Below are 16,596 nucleotides of genomic sequence, written 5' to 3'. Positions count from 1 at the left end.
ATGTTTGGTTTAGGAAATTCTATATATGCACACTTACGTTCAAATATTTTAATGTTAAAAATTTAATGATGTTTATGCTTGGCCAAATTGTTAAAAATGTTATAACTGTATTTGGAATTTCTAGAAAACCCTGAGAAATTATTATTATTATTATTATTTCAAAAGTAACCTAGCACAACTTTAATTTGACTTAAAATAAGAAGGACAGTCAATTCATTCATGTGTCAGAAGAAATTACATTGGACTCTTCCTTTACGTACATATGTAACTGTTAAAATGTTCGCTTGGTTTTACATTATAAAATAGAGTTTTAATTAGGTAGAGTTTGACAGTGAGAAAATTTGGAGTGAGAGAAGAATGGAGGGTAAGGAAGAGAAGAAGAGTAGAGAGGATGGAAATGGTATAACCTTTCGCTTGTTTGATGTTTTAAAAACTTTTGATATTGGATTTATACTCTCTAGATTTTTTAGGGTATCCCGCTAGTAGATTTCTTTAAATCTTAACCACTTTTTTTTTTAATAAATTAAGGGTCTAGATTCTATCATGTCATCATTCTATTAACAATATTCTTAAAATAATAAAATAATATTGTAAATAAAACAATTAAGAGTATTGTTAGTAGAATGTTAACATGGTAAAATCTAGACTCTTAAATTATAAAAGAGTGGTTAAGATTTAAAGAAATCTACTGGTGGAGTACCCTATCTAGAGGATCTGAATCCTTTGATATACCTTTTTGTTTTGTAAGGATGCTTTAAAAATTAAGAGAAATAGAGAGGTTCAGGAAAATGGTCATATAAATTGAAAATTATAATCTTGCTAGTTTATGAAAATAGACATAAGGGAAAAAAAATAATAATTTAAGTTAAAAAAAAAAACTAAATACATATAAGTGGAAATACTATATATGCTCTATGGTACCAAATGTTGGATTATTAAGAGGTTACATATCCATAAAATGAGTGTAGTTGAAATGCAAATGTTAAGATGGATATGTGGAAATAGAAGGAAAGATATGATTTGAAATAAGGGGGGAATTTTCTCTAACCGTTTAGAGGTAAATATTTCCTATCATAATAGACTAATAATAACTATGTATATAATTTCTGGGTCAGGCTTACTTTCTAGATCTGTTCTAAGCCCATTGTTTATGTACATAGGTCACACAATCAAGATTAAGCCAGTGACTTTGGTAATGCCTAATGATCTTTGTATGAACACTGTTGTTAGTATATTGCTGATTATTGGAGCAATAATGTTTATTGTGTGCATCATCATACCCTGAACTGAACTGTTTATACTGTCTCTTTTTTTTGGTTAGGTGTACAATAAATCCTGGTGAGAATGAAGCATTGGTACGATATGCGTTGGATAGATATACTTTTCTGTCCTTGGTACCACAGGTTAGAACCAAAATTTTACCTACTAGTTGCCAACCCATGCAATGTGTGGGAATATATTATTAGTTTGTGATGTGGTTTAATGTATAATTTATTCTCTAAATTTATTGTAAATAATTGCTCTCAAAAATTAAACAATTTTGAAATTAATTTTTATTTCTATATTTTTTAAAAATATAAATTTTATTATTTTGGTGTTTTTATTGATATTATTGTTTTTTGAAGTGATCCATATTCTTCTAACTATTGTTATTATGCATTATCTAATTTCTTTGGTACAAATAAAATTTAAGTTTTAAATTTATTATTCAAAAATTTCATTTTCTTAAGGAGGTTATCATCATAATCAAAACATAATCACATAATTACAATTGATATTACTAAAACAATTGATAGACACTTCAGCCAAAAAAAAAAAAAAAACAATTGATAGACACATTCAAATTCAAATACATAGTCATATACAGTCATGTAGATTGTGTTTTTGAATATGAACTTAAATTCTCACTTCCAAACTAACTAAAGATTAACTCAAATAAAAATCAAACCAAAGTTATGAGAGAGAGAGAGAGAGAGAGAGAGAGAGTATCGAAAATAAAAGGTATAGTTGTAAATACCAAAATTCCAAGTTATACTATATGATAGAATAACATTATGTGAATAAATACTATATTTATAATAATCAAAGGAAAATAGCTTAAAGTATAGTTCAATACAAAAATTCATCTACTTAAAGTAAAAATGCAAGATTAAATTAAAGATTCCAAAAGANATTAAATTAAAGATTCCGAAAGAAAGAAAGAAAAAAAAAAATATATATATATATATATATATACACATACACAGAGTAATCACTTCTGTGTGTGGGAGAATAGTTCAAAACAAAAAATCATAAACCTAAAGTAGAGATGCAAGAAAGAATTATAAATCCACCAATAGGGGAAAAAAATGGAGAGTAATCACATTTTTATTTGGGAAAAATATGGATTGAATGGAAGAGAATGATATATTTTAGTAAAGAAGAAGAGGTCAAAATAAAAAGAAGAGGAATGGATGAAAAGTAATGGTTGGATAGAGAGTAATGGAGAGATAAAAAGGTAGAAGCGAGGTGGGGAATGTTAGAGGAAGTGAGGAATGAAAAAAGAGGAGTTAAAAATGGAGTAGAGTTGGAAATAGTTAGATGACGTGACACAATGAGAGAGTAGCAATATAGAATGCTACATGTCGGCTTTTATATATATTATTGTTATATAGATATAGGTTTGTAAGGATTCAAGAGATGTTGCTCAAGTTTGAAGAGAAGATTGTACTGATTATTCGATCACTGGAAAAATCTTTGGAGTAAAGAGACAGAACCAGCCTCCCTTCTAAATTTTAAAAAAATAATAATAATCAAAACTGTGTTATCATCTCCAGTACAAACCATAATTTTATTATCACGTTGGTAGCAGTGGCATTTTCTAGAATAAGAGGTATCATGTTGATGTTTTTTTCTTGATTTTTTTTTTTCAGAGGGGGTAGGGGGAAATGCCATTATATGATTGTTTATCATCTAATTTTGATTTTTATGGTACTTTCAGCATCCAAGAATTGGAGGTCCTGGCCTTGTTGGCCATTGTGAATTTCCTGATGGATATATCGAGTACGTACTCTTGTCTAGTCATGTGCCATTGAGTAACTCATTGATATCATTTCACTTTATATAGATTGGTGTTGGTTTTCATATAAATGTATGACAGCCTGTTTTATGTACTTGTTATGAATTCTTCTACCAGTCTCCTGATAATAATAAATTTTTAAGTTGATTGTTCCTACTTGGTAGATAATAAGCCATATAACTACTTCAATGCTGAACTCACAGGGAATGGTTAAGACCTGGGGAGGAAGAACTTGTGCAGAGGTTTGATCCGTCATCCCCACTCGATACAATTGGGTTTTTCATAGCGAAGTTTATTGTTGGGCCTAAAGATGCCCAATTTGGGAAAAGCTGTGCAAGTTCATGAGATCATAAATGGTTAAGGTTGTTATAAATGAATGATCTCAAGACGTGCCAAATTTCCCTTTTATTAGTTAAAGTTTTGGATTATCATGATTTTGAAGGCTTTATTGGTTCCATTGAATATTTTTTAGTCAATTTGGTAATTTACATTGCAAATGAAAATTTTAAAAATTTCATTGTGGTGATCGTAGTTTAATTTTATTATATGAAAAATTGCTATTGAGATTAAAGTTGCCATCAAGTTATTAGGGGTGTGTGTGTGCGCGTGCGCACGTGTGTGTGTGCAGTTTTTTTTTTTTTTTTTTTTTTTTTTTTTTTTTAATTTATATTTTTCATAAATTCATTAATAAATATCCTAATAGCACCTGTTTTAACCAACCGTACCTATGGAAATTGAGAAAAACAAGTAAACTAGATGTAGATATTCTATTCAATTAAAAATGTGTAATGGATTGTGAATATCAGATGTTAATAAAAAAATAATTCACATAATACAACTTGTTTTTGTCCATATTTTTAAATTTAGGGATTAGCGATTTAGGGGTTAGAGATTTAGTGATTTAGGTGTAAGAGATTTAGTGGTGAACAATTCAAGGGATAGAGATTTAGATGTTTGTGATTTAGGGGTTAGAAATTTGGTGGTAAGTGATGTAATGATTAGAGATTCAAGGATTAGAGATTCATTGGTTAGAGATTTTGGGATTAGTGATTCAGAAGTTAGACATTTAGGGGTTAGCGATTTAGGGGTTAGAGATTAAAGGATTAGAAATTTAGGGGTTAGGTATTCGGGGGTTTGTGATTAATAGGTTATAAATTTAGGGGTTAGAAATTTAGGAGTGAGCGATTAGTGATTTTGGTGTTAGAGATTTGGAGGTTGAGGATTTAGGAGTTAGAGATTAGGGGTTAGTGATTCACAATTAGAGAATAAGAGGTTAGCAATTCATGTGTTTTTAAATTTTGGGGTTAGCGATTTAGGGGATAAAGAATCTAGAGGTTAGGGACTTAGGGGTTACTAATTTAGGGATTAGAGAGATAAGGGTTTGTGGGTGCAAGCACCTGCACCCGAAGGGTGTGTGCTTCTTTTGTTTAACTACCCTTTCTATGCATGATTGTCGTGCTCTAGTGAATAAACCTTAGTCCAATGGACTGGAGGCAGAGAGTTCATGGATTCACAACCTAGATTAGGTCTAGGAACCATGTATTGCCTTTGCAAAGGGCCTAGTCTATCCAAAGTTTGTGTCTAGTGTTAAGGTATAGAGATGGGAAGATGTTAGACACTCAACTTTGCTCAACTTGTGGATTGGCTTTTACTTTTCATACCCTAATTTGATGAAAGGATCCTCTAATGGGCTATTCTATATGCATGCACGCCTACCCTAACATGCACCAAAATATGTAATATCATTGTCTCATTTTCATCATCACAAAACCCTAACCATTCATCTATCATGGCATCATCAACATGTATCATCCTAAACATACATCTAGCCACAACATCTCATACATGTCCTAACATACATTTAGGCATGGTATCTCATACATATCATCATCACAAGTGTCTCATTTCATCAAGGAAAAATTCTATAGAGAATGTCGAAAAATTTGCGCATTTAATGAATACTATTGCTCAAAGAATTTACATAATTTTGTATATTCAAAGAATGTTTAAAATTTGGCATTTTTAACTTACATAATTTTTCATAGAAAGTTGAAAATTCTTCTAATTCAACAAACACTATTACTCAAAAAAAATTACATAAATTTCTATGTTCGAAGTATGCAATTTTCAAATAATGCTCAAAATGCAATACGTTCAATGTAAACAATTTTCAAAAAATGTTGAAAATTCTGTCCATTCAATGAACATTATTACTCAAAAAATTTGCATAATTTTGTACGTTCTAGGTACCCTCAAAATAAAGCACGTTCAACATATAATTTTTCAAAAATGTTAAAAATTTTGTGCATTCAACAAACATTATTACTCATAGATTTTTCCATAATTTTGCACTTTCCAAGTATGCAATTTTTCGAAGAATGCTCAAAATTTTACATATTTAATGTACACAATTTTTGAGAAAATATTGAAAATTTTGCTCATTCAACAAACACTATAATTCAAAGAATTTTTAAAATTTTGTATGTTCGAAGTATCCAATTTTTTGAATAATGTTGAAAATTCTACATGTTTGATGTACACAACATTTTAAAAAATCTTGAAAATTCTGCACATTTAACGAAAACTATTACTCATAGAATTTTAATAATTTTGTACGTTTGAAGTACGCAATTTTTGGAAGAAATGGTCAAAATTTTGCATGTTCAATATAGACAATTTTTCATTAAACTTTGAAAATTTTGCGCATTCAACGAACATTATGACTCAAAGAGTTTACATAATTTAGTATGTTCGAAATACACAATTTTTTGAAGAAAGCACTAAAATATGCATGTTCAACTTACATAATTTTTAAGAGAATGTTGAAATTTTTGCGCATTCAACAAACACTATTACTTAAAGAATTCACTTAATCTTGTACGTTTGAAGTACAAAATTTTCAAAAAATGTTCAAAATTACTCACATTCAAAATACACAATTTTTCATAGATTGTAGAAAATTCAACACATTCAACGAACACTATTACTTGAAAATTTTGCATAATTTTGTATGTTTGAAGTATGTAATGTTTCTAGGAAAGTTTAAAATTTTGAACATTAGACATACACAATATTTCAAAGGATGTTGAAAATTCTGCGCATTCAACTAATACTATTACTTGTGGAATTTTCATAATTTTTTATGTACAAAGTACACAATTTTATAAATAAAGCATAGAGTTTTGCATGTTCTAACTATATAATTTTTTAGAGAATGTTGAAAATGTTGTGCATTCAACAAACATTATTACTCAAAGAATTTACATAATTTCGGACATTCGAAGTAACCAATTTTTCGAAGAATGCTAAAAATTTGGCACGTTCAATGTACACATTTTTTCATAAAATGTAGAAAATTTTGCATATTCAACTACAAACACTATTACTCGAAGAATTTACATAATTTTGTACATTTGAAGTACTAAATTTATCAAAGAATGCTCAGAATTCTCACAAGTTCGACATACAAAATGTTTCAAGGAATGTTGAAAATTCTACGACCTCATAGAATTTCCATTATTTTTTAAGTTTGAAGTACGCAATTTTTCAGAAAAAGATCAAAATTCCGCAAATTCAATGTACACAATTTTTCCCCCCCAAAAATTGTTGAAAATTATGTGTATTTAACGAACACTATTACTCAAAGAATTTTCATAATTTTGTACGTTCAAAATACAAATTTTTTCGAAGATCACACAAATTTCGCATGATGAACCTACATAATTTTTTAGTAAAATGTTGAAAATTTTGCGCAATGAATGAACACTATTACTTGAAAACTTTACATAATTTTGTACATTTAAAATATGCAATGTTCAAAGAATGCTCAAAATTCTGTCGATTCAAAGTACATAATATTTCAAAAAAATGATGAAAATTTTGCATATTCAACGAACACTATTACTAGAATAATTTTCATAATTTTTTTTAATGTTTGAAGTACATAATTTTTTTAATAATGCTCAAAGTTCAACGTACACAATATTTTAGAGAATGTTGAGAATTCTGAGCATTTGACGAACATTATCACCTAAACAATTTACAAAATTTGTATATTCAAAGTACGTAATTTTCAAAGAATGCTCAAAATTTGGCACGTACAACGTACACATTTTTGCAAAATGCTAAAAACTATGGGCATTCAAGGAGCATTGTTACTCGAAGAATGTGTGAAGAACATTGTGGGGGCTATTAGTAATTATAATAAGACTTATTTACCCTAATCCAACTTGAGAATCATCCCAACTTTAGTTGGAAAAATGAGACTCACTCTTCACCATAACTACAAAGGAATTTTTTCCAACCACTTCCTACATCACATGCATCACATTCACACCCATTTAATTCACTTGAGAACACCATTCGTGCATTTTTAAAGGCTCAAAATAAAACAAATAAGAAGCATGATAAATTGCTCACCCAACTTGTTGGAGAGAACAGGGAGATAAAGAGTCATATTTCAAAGTTAATTAGTTCTTTAACTATAAATGAGTAGTGATGATATTGACTTTCCCAACACTGATGAAATTGTTAAGAGACTAATCGCTATACCATTTCCTCAAGTTTTAAAATCTTCAAGGAAACTGGATTATAGCCCTGAAATTTTGCAAAACCTTAGGCAAGTAAAAATTAATCTTCCATTGTTGCATGTCATTAAGCAAAAACCATCATATGCCAATGTAATTAAGGATTTGTGCACAATGAAAAGGAGGCACAATGTCAAGAACATAGCTTTTCTAACGAAGCTTTAATTTAACACAAGACCCCTCCCAAATACAAAGACCCTAGATGTCCCACTATTTCATGTATTATTGGAGGACCATGGAACACACACTGTTGTTTTTAAGGGCAAGTGTTAATTTGAGGCTCTACTTGGTTTACTTATGACTTGGTTTAGGTGATATAAAACCCACTTCTGTGGTGTTACAATTATCTGACCAATCTGTAAAAAGACCAAGATGGGTGATAGAAGATGTGTTGGTTCAAATTAATAAATTTTATTACCCAGTTTATTTTCTAATTTTGGATACACAATCTGTTGTGCATGTAGATGCTAATATTCCTGTTATTCTTGGACGTTCATTTTTAGATACTGCTAATGCCTTAATAAATTGCAGGAATGGACTCATGAAGCTTACTTTTGGTAACATGACGTTGGAAGTGAACACGAGTAGTGTGAAATTGTGAACTGGCTAAATGCTATTGCGGAAGAAGAATTTAATGAGACATTTTTCTAACCTTCTTGAGTCTTGTCTTGTTAATTCTTATTTTCTTCATTCCTCCATTAATTTTGAGGCTGCTGATGTTTGCTCTTTGTTTGATGAATCATAGATTATGAAAGTGAATGGTTGGGAACCATGCTTTGAGGAGTTGCCTGAAAGAGAAACAAACCTCTTCCTTTTAGTGTTGAGGCACTAAAATATGCATTCCTTGCACCAAATGATACCTTTCATGTTGTTACTACTTCTTAATTAACTGTGAAGCATGAAAGTAAGTTAATTATGCTTTTAAAGAATAGTAAAGAATCATAATTTGGCACATTCAACGTACACATTTATGAGGTTAAAAATATTAAAAGAAAACAAGGGCAGCCATGTTTTTTGGCTGCTGGAAAACCTTATTTTTCATCAATTTTTGAGAATTTTTATTTTCTATGCAAGCTTAAGAACCTAGGATAGGGTTAGGGGAGAATTCCCAATGTTGTAAGCTGTCCACTTATCAATTCAAGCATGTTTTTCACGTTTTGATTATTGAAATCAATTGTTCTTTTTTTCTTAATTGTTTTGTTAGATTAATGTTTAATTTCTAATACTTTCATAAGTTTATTCTTGAATCTTCTTATTGTTAGAATACAGTTTTATAATCTCTCTTGCAAAATGTGATAATATTGTTAGATATTACTTTTGCCATAGTATGCGATGTTCTTGAGTTTTTCTAGAATAAATTGTTGGAACAATTGATGAATATAACCAACCAAAGAGAGTTTTATTAATAATAAATTTCTAAATCTACCAATCGGATAGTTTATGTGTTTACTTATTCCAGTTGTGTACTAAAATTGCATTGATATTAGATGTTTAACAATATTGGTGGAAAAGAAAATCTGATGTGTCGCATGGATGTTGCAGATTCTGCCTGCATGCTCTGTAATTAGGATTGTGAAACCTCATTCCACCTCTTCAACAAATGCCCTGAGGCTAAAGCTCTTTGCTTCTCGGTATGCTGGGGATTCAGGTCCGAGGAGATGCATTTAACAACATCAGCTGATATCATAAAGTTGATTCTAAACCCACCATCAACTCGATCTCTGTCAAGCCTAAGACCAATGGCTGGTTCCCCTCTACATGGCTTTCACCCTTGAGGAGATTTGGCGAACCCGCAATGTTGTGTTTCACCATAAAGGAGCAGTGGACCTGCAGGCTTTAATTTAGAATATCCACTCCAAGCTTCTTGAATGTTATCTCATCTTCTCCAAGTCAGAGCATAACAATCCAGATTCTGCCTTTCCCAACTGGTCATCTCCACCTCCATGTACTATCAAGATTAATGTTGATGCGGCAATCTCTAGTTCCAACACGGCATTGGTTGTTGACGCCAAAAATTCCCAAGGCTTGGTACGTTTGGGCTAGGATCACCCCAAAGCGGTCCCCTCTTCAGGCGGAGGCTGGGGCAATGTCATGGGCTGTTCAGCTAGCTTCCCGAGAAAAATGGAGCCATGTCATTTTTGAAGGTGATTCAAAAGTCTGCATTGATGCCATCCTTGATTGTACTAGCAACTCCACCTGGTCTATCTCACATTTTATTTCAGATACTAATCGCTAACCCGTGCGATGCACGGGAAAATTACTGAAAATGAAATATAATGAATGCAAAGGAGTTATGCAAAATTCCATTTAAATTAAAAGACAAATATTAGTAAATGCCATTATCCTTAGCTGTTTTGTGTTGTATCTAGAGTTTCATATCTAAGTTACTATAAGACTACTTGTAGCCACTAAAGCTCACAATATAAGTATATTATATAAGGCCAAAACTTATATTATCTTCAAGCTTCCCTTAACCTTACAGAGTCCTTAACAAAATTTCTTTTTTATCAAATTTGATTTCAGAGAACTTATTCAAAATTATTTGAATTAAACCTCACGAATTAGAAAAAAAAAAAAAAAAAACATTACAACTTTGTAGCTAATTAATATACAAATAAACTACCAATTTAACATGATAAATTACTATTAGTAATTTAGAAAGAAAAAATTAACAAAATTAAAGTTGTTACCCACTTAACCTAAAACTTTTCATATTCAAAGTTGTCAAACAACTATTGATATAAAATATTCTGTAATTACTTCAATACCGCAAGTTGTTCATGCTGTAAAAAATTTGAGAGAATAACATAGCAAGCATCTTAAACTATTTCTTGCTTGGATCCTACAAAACAATATATATATATATATATATAGGATGGAGACAGAAAATGCCTTTAAAGAGACAACCAATTACGATAGTGTTGGAGGCAAAGTAAAAGATTAAAAAAAAAAAACTTAAGAAGCAAGTGGTTTGGCTAGCATACCAGCTAGTTAATTTATATAAAAGACATAAAAATCTACAATCAAATAGAATCCAAAAGTAAATAAATACATGTGGTACAATCAGATAAATAAAAGGTTTGTCAAGATGATCAAGTTTGGCAATAAGAAGACGCAACAGCTATTGATGAGGGTAATCTCTATCTTAAACTTGTGATAATGATGAAGATGCAACAACTACTAATTATGCAGATCTAGCTTAATCTTATTTTGATTCAACTACAACAAAAATGACGATAATTACCATAAAAAGATTATATAAAAAAAACAGTCTTTTATGATATAGCCAAGAGTACAATCAAAGCTAATAGAAGGAATTTTAAATCGATTTCAATGATGAAGCAGGGATTCACTTAAATGAGGAGACCAAGAAAAAAGGAGAAGTATCGTGTTCTGAGTATAGTATTGAATTTTAAACTCTATAATTCAATTTGCTAAGGTATTTTAGTAGTTAGCAAATTGAATTTTTTTAGGCACGAATTACATCATTTAATTGAATTTCTGCAGGCACGATAGTACTAAAACTCTATCATTCAATTTTCTAACTACTAAAAATCTATCACACGGATACTACAAAAACTCTATCACATGGATTACATAATATAAACCAATAATGTTACTGTCTCAAACATTAAAAAAAAAAAATCAATTTTAAACATAGAAACAAACAATCATCTATCAATACAAATACCCAACCTAAATACACATAAACTCATATATGACCCATAACACAAAAGAGGTAGTAACAAAATTAAAAAAGAAAAAAAATCAATAAAAAAGAAAAAACACTACTAATCTAATCCTTACAGTGAACTATTATGCAGGCAACTACAAGAATAGAGGTCAAGAGCAACTGAGATTTAGAGATATCTAAACTGAATCATCCAGCTTTTCATTATTAATATAGTGTGAGGAGAGGAAGAGATGAAGGAGTTAGAAAGCCAAAGTCTAGTGTTAGGAAGCTGAAGGGTTGCCGTTTGAGATTGTAACCATTGAACACAAAGGGTTGCCGTTTGAGATTGTAACCATTGAACACAAAGGGTTGCTATTTAAAATTATAACCGTGGAACACAAAGGGTTGTCGTCTAAAATTATAACCGTGGAAGACAAAGGGTTGTCATCTAGAATTGTAACAGTGGAAGACAAAGGGTTGTCATCTAGAATTGTAACCGTGGAAGACAAAGGGTTGGGAATTATTTTCTTTTTATTAGTATTTTCAAATTTAAGAAAACTTATTTTAAATTGTAGGACAAATTCAGGAAAAATAATTGTAATGACATGGCAGCTGATGTAGTTTAACCTGAGCGTAGCAACATTAAATGCTACACTTCAACTTTTAGTAATATATAGATTAGTTGGCTAGCTTTGTCTTTTACGTCATTTTCTTTTAATTGGGTCAAAAGAAGCGGTAACTCTGCTGCTCATACAATAGCGAAGTTCGCATTAGATTCTATGATGCCTTGTTTTTTCACTTTGGTTAATCTTCCACCTAGTATAGCTACTGTTTGTTTGGAAGATACTAACAATTGTATTTTATATATATATATATATATATATTTTTTTTTTTGGTGGTGGACAAACCCTAACTTCCTACGCTACAATTTTTGTTGCAAAATTGGACGACATTAAGTACAATCATTTTGAACTACAATTTTTTGACCCAATCAAAAAATTGGACTACAATTTTTTTTTTCTTTCTCAAATAAAAAAAAAAAGTGTGTGGCCTTAAAGTCCCCCCACCCCACCTAAATTTCTTCGTTGTAAATTCATGATTAATAAGTCAGGCTAACAAGCTAGCCCAATGGTCACCCGTAGACGATAAAACAAACCCATGGCTTGCCCCACTGGGCCACAAATATCGAGCTAGACAGCTCATCAGTCTAGTGGGCTAGCAAGCTGTTGGGCTGACCAATGGGCCATTGGCTATTTAGTGACCCTTAATGGAATCCAAGTAACTTGGAAAGAGTCAAACTCTCTTCTACTACCCAACCTATTGTCACCTTACATTAACAAACCTCCTTGGTGTGTCTTAATTATTCATTCCATCCCAAATTGTCGGTCATATTTAAAAAATTCAACTTTTTAATGGAACATTATTTAATGCATTGTCTATTAGGTAAAAATGTACAAATTTTCAAAACTATCATCCAAATTTAGACTAGTACTATCATCCAAGTTTATTAAATGGAGACTAACGGATGTAGTGATTTGGCTGAGGTGTGAAGTTTAGGTACTAAATTGGCTGAAATAAAAGTTTATGGGATGTCATGAGTCATGACAACCACTCCAAAGTTCAAGGGGGTGTCAAGATATTTTTTTCCTCATTAATCTAAATTATAAAGAAAAAAAAAGACTTTTTAAATAAAAGGTAAGATAAGAATTCTATTTATTAATATTGGAAAAAAGACTTTATTTTGAAACATTTCAAAATGAAAAAAAGGGCTAACAATTTGGAATGGCAGGGAGTGTGTTGTTGTTTTTTACTAACAATTATCAATTGTCGTAAATCAAATCCAAAGAAAACCAAAACACCCCCTAAACAACTTGGAATCATTTCTGAATTATCCTTCACTTTATTAAGAGGAAAGAGTATTGACTACGAAAAGAAAGCCTTGGTGACAAATATCAATGTATGAAGAGAGAAAAAAGAATCCCTTTGTAAAGTCCCACAAGCCATCCTTTCTCTCTCGATCCCTCTCTCTTCATAAAACTTGCCTATAAATTCTAATGTACTTTCTTCCATGACACACCCTTAGAATCATACATTAAAACTAAACGAAAACCAATCCTTTTTTGCTCGTAAATAATGTCATTGACTGGTCGTTCTCGTGTCACGGTTAATGGAATCCGAAGAATGAGAACCTTCCATTACTTCTGGTGTCAAATTTGCCGACGTACTGTAAGGATTAATTCCTCCACAAATCCGTATGAAACCTTATGTCCCTATTGTTTCAGTGAGTTACGTCTTGAGCTAGACATATCCAGGCATAGGCTTGTCACTGCAGGACTCACAGCCGTCGAACCCTCCCCCGCTATCCGGTCCCTCGACACCTTGGCTCGTCTGCTGGACCCTGCATTGTCGTCGTCATCGTCTATAAGGCGTCCTAATACCCATTTTGGCAGGAGACTTGAATGGGTGTCAGAAACTGAAAATGATCCAGTTCAACAATCTTGGATCACCCTCCAATTTGTTGCACCACCTCGTCCAACAAGACCCATTTCTCCACCACCAAATATGTCTCTCCAAGAAAATAATACTAGAGAGAGAGAGAGAGAGAGAGAGAGAGAGAGAGAGAGAGAGAATTTTTGTGTGTGGAAAAATAGAAATTATGCATGAAATAAGAAAGAGAATGACAATTTTATATTATGAGGATAAAAATAACAAGTGTAAAAAAAATAAATAAAGATAAAAAGATAGAATAATAGTAATGTTGAGAGTAGTAGGGATATGAAAAGTTAAAAAAAATGAGAAAGACTGAAGAAAATTAAGGTAGAGAGTATTGGGGATATGAAAAGTTAAAATCAGATAAATTAAATATGCTATTTTGATTGTAATATAATAGATTTTTTAATTCACTTTAAATATTAAAAAATTATATAAAAAATTGGGAAAAAAAATTGATAATGACATGGTTGCTGACGTGGTTTAACGTGAATGTAGCAACATTAAACACTATACTTTAACTTTTAGTAATATATAAATTATCAATTATCATAAATAAAATCCAAAGAAATCCAAAACACCCCCTAAACAACTTGGAATCATTTCTGAATTATCCTTCACTTTATTAAGAGGAAAGAGTATTAACTACGAAAAGAAAGCCTTCGTGACAAATATCAATGTATGAAGAGAGAAAAAAGAATCCCTTTGTGCAGTCCCAAAAGCCATTCTTTCTCTCTCGATCCCTCTCTCTTCATAAAACTTGCCTATAAATTCTAATGTACTTTCTTCCATAACACACCCTTAGAATCATACATTAAAACTAAACGAAAACCAATCCTTTTTTGCTCGTAAACAATGTCATTGACTGGTCGTTCTCGTGTCACGGTTAATGGAATCCGAAGAATGAGAACCTTCCATTACTTCTGGTGTCAAATTTGCCGACGCACTGTAAGGATTAATTCCTCCACAAATCCGTATGAAACCTTATGTCCCTATTGTTTCAGTGAGTTACGTCTTGAGCTAGACATATCCAGGCATAGGCTTGTCACTGCAGGACTCACAGCCGTCGAACCCTCCCCTGCTATCCAGTCCCTCGACACCTTGGCTCGTCTGCTGGACCCTGCATTGTCGTCGTCATCGTCTATAAGGCGTCCTAATACCGATTTTGGCAGGAGACTTGAATGGGTGTCAGAAACTGAAAGTGATCCAGTTCAACAATCTTGGATCACCCTCCAATTTGTTGCACCTCCTCGTCCAACAAGACCCATTTCTCCACCACCAAATATGTCTCTCCAAGATAATAATACAAGTGATTTCACATTTGGGAACACACTAAATGAGTTCATCGAAGGCATGGCACTGCTGAATGATTTGCCCGGACCGCCTCCTGCACGCTCTTTGGCTATCGAAGCCTTGCCAATGGTGAAAGTCACAAGAAGGCTTTTGGATAATGACCCAAGTTGCCCCATATGCAAGGAAGAGTTTGAGCTTGGGGGGGAGGTGAGAGAAATGCCATGCAAGCATTTCTATCATAATGATTGCATTGTCCCTTGGCTAAGCATCCACAACACTTGTCCTGTTTGCCGCCATGAACTGCTATTGCAAGACACTACTTCTAACAACGATCTAGAAGACACAAATGATCATGATGGCTTTCGCTTTGAAAACGAGACAAACGGCCTCAACTGGTGGTGGAGTCAGCTGTATTCTTTGTGGCCTTTACGTGCACTGTCAAATTGGACACATCGCTTCCTTTATTCTGAAGATACTAGATATCCTGATGGTAAGAGATTCGAATCAAAGCATTCTATGTGTTTTATTCTTTTTCAACATATTGCATGGATGGTGAAAATATATTTTCTTTGCTAACAGGTATCTCTTGGTTGACGCTCATGGCTTATTCTATTGCTTTGTATATATGTCACTACATGTGCTAAACGAGTTTTAATACATGTGAGCTTTATAATTGTATTGTTCTTAAGGCAGGTAAAAATTAATTATTGTAATTATTTTCAAGATAGCCCTGATGAAACGATGTTAAAGTTTGGCAGGTACGTTTCTATACCCTATATGTAAATTTTACTTAATTGAACATTCCACTGAAGTACATATATATATATATATGCATTTTATTAGAGGGTGACCTAATCATCCAAATTATATTATTTTTTTAATAAAAATATATAAATTTTAACCTTGTTCTTTGGCCTTCTTCGAGGCATAGTCATCCTAACATGCTAAGTCAATTACCAAAGTAAATGTATGAATTGAAGTTGTCATATAAAGTCACCCATAATTAAAAAACTGTACAAAAACGTTAATACTAAAAATTAAAAATTAAAGCTGATGCCAAATAGACTCCATCTATCGCTGATTTGGAAAATGCTGCTTCAATTGAACAATTTCATTTGAGCCTGATGTCCAAATTCTACCCATTTTCAATGTTCAATGATCTTTTTATTATATTCAGTGGCGGAGCCACACACGAGGGTGGGGGGCCGAGGCCCCCCCAAAGTTAAAAAAAAAATTATTTTTAGTATTTATATTATTTATATTTTAAAAAATGTAGCATGTAAAAATTGAAGTTGGCCCCCATCAAATTTTGAGTCATTTCAATGGTGCTCTTAAAGAAAGAGAAATTATATTAAAATTATATAATTTAAGAGGTTTAACAAATTAAACTATGTAAAAAATGATAATTTTTTGTATATGTCTAATAGAAGAAATACATGACTTTTGTATGCTCATTAAAATTTAGAAGATGATAAATTCTCTTAGTAAATTAATTT

General features: G+C 31.8%; 1 protein-coding gene and 1 long non-coding RNA gene across 2 annotated transcripts; both read left to right on the top strand.

Moving 5' to 3' along the window:
* Positions 1 to 1,319: 1,319 nt before the first annotated feature.
* Positions 1,320 to 3,629, top strand: LOC136064993 (uncharacterized). The gene is made up of 3 exons (XR_010626641.1): positions 1,320 to 1,403; positions 2,981 to 3,042; positions 3,262 to 3,629. It is a non-coding gene; the product is annotated as an uncharacterized LOC136064993 (long non-coding RNA).
* Positions 3,630 to 14,610: 10,981 nt separating this feature from the next.
* LOC112027625 (probable E3 ubiquitin-protein ligase RHC1A) lies at positions 14,611 to 16,356 on the top strand. The gene is made up of 2 exons (XM_065767557.1): positions 14,611 to 15,590; positions 15,680 to 16,356. Exons 1-2 carry the CDS (start codon positions 14,663 to 14,665, stop codon positions 15,742 to 15,744), a joined length of 993 nt encoding a protein of 330 aa, XP_065623629.1. The 5' UTR covers positions 14,611 to 14,662; the 3' UTR covers positions 15,745 to 16,356.
* Positions 16,357 to 16,596: the final 240 nt, after the last annotated feature.

This window comes from Quercus suber, unplaced genomic scaffold (assembly GCF_002906115.3).
Source record: "Quercus suber isolate HL8 unplaced genomic scaffold, Cork oak 2.0 scaffold_823, whole genome shotgun sequence".
NCBI lineage: Eukaryota > Viridiplantae > Streptophyta > Magnoliopsida > Fagales > Fagaceae > Quercus > Quercus suber.
This window is presented reverse-complemented; position numbering and strand designations above follow the sequence as displayed.

Excerpts from the sequence above, each read along its gene's own strand:
- LOC112027625 (XM_065767557.1), top strand. The coding sequence starts at position 14,663 with ATGTCATTGACTGGTCGTTCTCGTGTCACGGTTAATGGAATCCGAAGA. Across the intron at positions 15,591-15,679 it reads AGATACTAGATATCCTGATG|GTATCTCTTGGTTGACGCTC; the intron begins GTAAGAGATTCG and ends CTTTGCTAACAG.